Below are 4,816 nucleotides of genomic sequence, written 5' to 3'. Positions count from 1 at the left end.
GAATTTCGATGGAGGCGAAATTCTAGAGGCTCGTGTACTGTGCGATGTCAGTGCACATTAGAGAACGCCAAGTGGTCAAAATTTCCGAAGTCCTTCGCTACGGCGTGCCTCACAGCCTGAGTCGCTTTGGGATTTTAAACTCCCATAAACCGTAAATCATTTCAGTCAACAAGCTGGCAGTGCTACCTTGATGCTCATGAACCATTTGAATGCTGACTGGGTGAAATGCTATTTTGCGCATAATTTGAAAGTACATGGCAGTATGCTTCAGTTTTAAAGTTTTGTTTTGGTTTACTTTCACTTCATTGCATACTGATTTGTTTGCCATAACATGCACAACTGCGGATGCATGCAGTTGCAGGCCAAAGGTTTGAGTGGAACGATGCGGTAGAGTTGCATGCCTGGTGTGGATCCGACTTGACTCAAGACAGAAAACTTGCCCGTGTTCTTTGCCCTTGGAAATAGTCTGACCTCTTGCCATGAAGGCATGAAGGGGCAGACAGTCTAAGTGAGGTGCCCATTGCAGCCCCTTCCGTTGCCGGGGTCTCCACCACCGTTGCTCCCGGTGCCTGAGCCAGTGCCCATGGTGCCCACGCCCCCCGTGACCCCTGCCTCGGCTGTGGGGTCCCCTTCCCCGGCGCCCTCCGTCCCCAGCCTCGCTGCCGACATACCCCACTACGACCCAAATGACCCCGTCAACCAGGCCTGGTGGAACGACACCCTATCCTCCCTGGGTCTCAGCACCGAGGGTGGTGGTGCCAGCGGTGATGCCCCAAACGGTAAGGGTCCTACTACATCTTGGGTTCATTGTGTGTATAACTCAGGTTACACAATGTGGGAGCCCCATGGAATGTGTCATCATAATCATCATCATCAGCCTGACTACGCCCACTGCAGGGCAAAGGCCTCTCCCCCCATGTCTCTCCAGTTAACCCTGCCCCTCGCCAGTTGGGGCCACCGTACTCCCACAAACTTCTTAATCTCATCCTCGCCACCTAACTTTCTGCCGCCCCCTGCTGCGCTTGCCTTCTCTTGGAATCCACTCCGTTACCCTTAAGGACCAGCGGTGATCCTGCCTTCGCATTACAGGCCCTGCCCAAGCCCATTTCTTCCTCTTGATTTCAACTAGGATGTCAATAACCCGCGTTTGTTCTCTCACCCACTCCGCCTGCTTCTGATCTCTTAACGTTGCTCCTATAATTTTTCTTTGAATAGCTTGCTGCGTTGTCCTTAACTTAAGCTGAACCCTCTTTGTTTGCCTCCACGTTTCTGCCCCATAGGTGAGTACTGGTAAGATACAACTGTTGTGTCCTTTTCTCTTGAGGGATATTGGTTAACTCTCTCTGGTAAATCTCCTGTCTAGTTGCTGACGCCTTTTTATGTGGCGCCAATCAGTGAAGACTGCCGTTGCCTTTTTTTGCATCCACTTATGGCTTCTCCGGTTCCGATTTCCACCTTGCACTGGTAGTTGTTGTCCATTTTGTATCTGCATGTATCCTTACCTCGGCTCTCCTCGGTGTCCCTCGGTCACCTTGGCACAGACTGCTTCAGTGTTCGAGCAGAGCTTGTATCATTGCACTGCTACACTGTTTCTTGGCCGCTAGCAGTCTAACCGGCCTGTTTTGCGCTTGGTAGGCAATGGGCGAAAAACGCAGCTCTGTCCCGAGAATACAAAATGCACGTTCTAGACCATAATCTGGGCAGCTCTGGGAAGAGCAAGTGCCTTGGGGGGAGGGTAGGTGGGTGCTACTTAACCTGGTCGGCAGAAAACTCTATGAAGGGGCTTCAAGTGTCTAGCTGGGAGGGGAGAAGGCAGGGTGCGTGGTGAGATGCTGGCTTCCTGGGACAGTTTTGTGCGTTGCGGCAGACGCCTGAGTCTTTTGATGTAGTGTACATACCACTGCTTGGTATCGCTTAGCCAGAAATTAAAGGATTGGAGTAGTGGTATCGAAAATGCATTTTTAATGTACCATGTATTTTAATGATACTCGATACTCAGAAAAAGAAGTTGCCACAGCTTTGAGTCTGGCGTTATGCTGGCGGCAGCACTGAAAAATGGGAAGAGTTAAGAAGAGATGATATCAGAGACATTGGCCTAGTCTTTCTTCTCTCATTCGTTGTTTGGCAAACGGATGACACGTATGTTGCACTTGTGCACACTCGGTAACAGAAGGGACAAGGCTCACATTGTGGCAGAAACAACTCCCCTTCACGGCTGTTTCCAGTTCCAACAGGAATCGAAGGCTTTCACCTTGATGCTTGTGAGCTTACAAAACATTTGGTTGGTTTGGTTTATGGGGTTTAACGTCCCAAAGCGACTCAGGCTATGAGAGACGCCGTAGTTGAGGGCTCCGGAAATTTCGACCACCTGGGGTTCTTTAACGTGCACTGACATCGCACAGTACACGGGCCTCTAGAATTTCTCCTCCAAAGAAATTCAACCGCCGCGGCCGGGATCGAACCCGCGTCTTTTGGGTCAGCAGCCGAGCACCATAGCCACTGAGCCACCGCGGCGGCTACAAAACATTTGTTGTTTACTTTGTAAGCATGATAAAGGTCACACACTCTTTCACTCGCGAGTCAAAGGGGTCATCAGCGCTGACATCGTCAGATGCATCAGCTGCCGGATTCCTTTCATTTGGAGAAGCAACGCTACAACAAGGCTTAGTTCTCAACATTGCGCTAGTGAAACCTGAGATTCTTGACAACACCTCGAGAATTCTTGGGTCACCTGACTATGCTCTTGTTGATTGATAAAAATTCAAGCTTCAAATTCAAATTAAAAATTCATATTCTCCGCCTTATGGGTATGAGTGGGGTAGCCTCAGTGGATCCCTTCAGCAGCCTGGCAACCTCTTTGCAGACATAGACACTGTTCTTTGTTTTAAATGTTTATTATCTATTTTTTAAAATTATTTTTATTTCTCACAAGGCACCCTTATGAAGGAAACCAACAGTCACTGAAACCAAAGAGCAAGTGGATGTTTTATTTTTGATTTGTGGTTTTCATCCCTGGGAGATTATTGGAGCAATTATTTTAAAGACAATTGATTAGAAAGAAGAAGAAAAATCAACCGCATGTTGCCGATGAGATCCGAGCCTGTGACCTACGAATTTTGCATCCAGTGCTCTACCAACTGAGCTATGGAAACAGGTGTCCAATCTTCTGCTTTCAGGGGTATTTATTGTATGTGTAGCTTAACGAAACCTTGAGAGTGTTCATTAGTGCCACCTTTGTCCATAGCGGTAAACATATTACGTCATCTATATTACCGTGAGTGCCACATATTAAAGTGATTGAACGGTGAGGGCGGAAGCTGTTCGAGGACCCTCTTACACTACCTATGGCATGAAGAGTGCCAGAATTGAGGCCCTCGTCAGCAATTCAGCAGTGAACGGAAGGGAAATGGGGGGTCGTTATGACGCACAGGACAGAAGCCAGCAGAAAAATAAAATGTTTTTTCTTGTGCTTTCTAATCAGTTACCTTTTAAAAATAATTACCCTATTAATCTCCAATCGGTGAACCCCACAAATTGACAAAAAAAAAAGAATCCCCTCTGCTTCTTGGTTTCGGTGCCTGTTGGCTTCCGAACAAAAGGGCGAGGGTTCATTACGCGAGTAAATGCGGTGTTCTCACTTTGCAAGTAATGTTGGGTTTTCTGGTGCCACTCTGGTGCAGCCAAGCTCGATGCCCTGAAGCCGCCCCCGTCCGAGTGGATCCAGCAGATGTGCGCCAATGTGATCAGGGACCTCAACCGGTTCGGCATCTGCGTCATTGACTACTTCCTGGGGACCGAGCGGGGATCCATGGTGCTTGAGGAGGTGAGCACGTGTATGAGGTGCACCTGCTTGATTGGCATGCTCAAAGGAAGAAGCCAGCTTAAGGGGGGATGTGGGGATCAGATCGCAAAATTCGCGAAAAAAGTCGATTTTTGAACAGCACACTTTTTGGCATCTCCAACACTGTTTACTATGTTGTACTGAAATATTTCACCCAAAAATAAACTTCAAGCGCTCCAGATAAATATATTTGTCGCCATCTAGACATAGACCGTGTGTGCTAGGTTGGAACTTTCAGGCTTGTTTTCTCGAAAGTTTGTTTTGAGCTTAACACCTTGCTCGTGGAAAGCGTAGCACAGGAATGGGTGCGTGGATTTTTACCCTGTTTGTTTTGTTGTGATCACTGAAACGGGGTCTGCGTCAAAACAGTCTCAGATTTACTCTTTAGGCTCACATCTTTTTATTACGTGGTAATTAGAGCACGATACGTTCTAAACATAAGAGAAGGTGCATATTGTGTCCTTTAAAAAAAAGTGCAGAGAAATTTTTTAAAATTAAGAGAGTCTTGATTTACATCACACTTCTTAGTGAATATTAACAGCATTTACAGACCTGCAGCCTGTTTTTATTTGTCATGCTAGGCTTTCCACAAGCAAGCAACATGGGGACAACATGTAAACAATGAAAAGGGCTGAAGCTGTCATCATGAAACTTTATATTTCATTGTTTGATGCTGTTTTAAACCAGTCTGCCAAACTTCATCACTCTAAGTCGAAAAGTACAAAAGTCGCCTTGGATCCCCACATCACCCCTTAAGGTGGCGGTTCCACTGCCGCCATCTTGCGAGTAGTTCAGATTCTGCCACCAGGCTACGACACTGATCCATCACTGAGTAAGTGTCTACCCGTCTTGCCCCCAGCGACCCGAGACTGGTTGTGGTTGAGATGTTGAGATACGTGTCCGGTCCTTTCTTGACTCGTGCTGTGTGAAGTCTTTTCTTTTGTTGCTGCGCCTGCCTTCAGAGGATTACAAACG

General features: G+C 47.4%; 1 protein-coding gene across 1 annotated transcript; it reads left to right on the top strand.

Moving 5' to 3' along the window:
• The first annotated feature begins 498 nt into the window (after positions 1–498).
• Positions 499–4,476, top strand: LOC149356448 (uncharacterized). The gene is made up of 3 exons (XM_089576347.1): positions 499–779; positions 3,681–3,823; positions 4,423–4,476. The coding sequence occupies exons 1-3, from the start codon at positions 584–586 to the stop codon at positions 4,474–4,476; spliced, it is 393 nt and encodes a 130-aa protein (XP_089432473.1). The 5' UTR covers positions 499–583.
• The last annotated feature ends 340 nt before the right edge of the window (positions 4,477–4,816 follow it).

This window comes from Amblyomma mixtum, chromosome 3 (genome assembly GCF_055824585.1).
Source record: "Amblyomma mixtum isolate Tamu chromosome 3, ASM5582458v1, whole genome shotgun sequence".
NCBI classification, from domain to species: domain Eukaryota; kingdom Metazoa; phylum Arthropoda; class Arachnida; order Ixodida; family Ixodidae; genus Amblyomma; species Amblyomma mixtum.
Note: the sequence above shows the minus strand (reverse complement) of the source record. Positions and strands in the feature narration are given on the sequence as shown.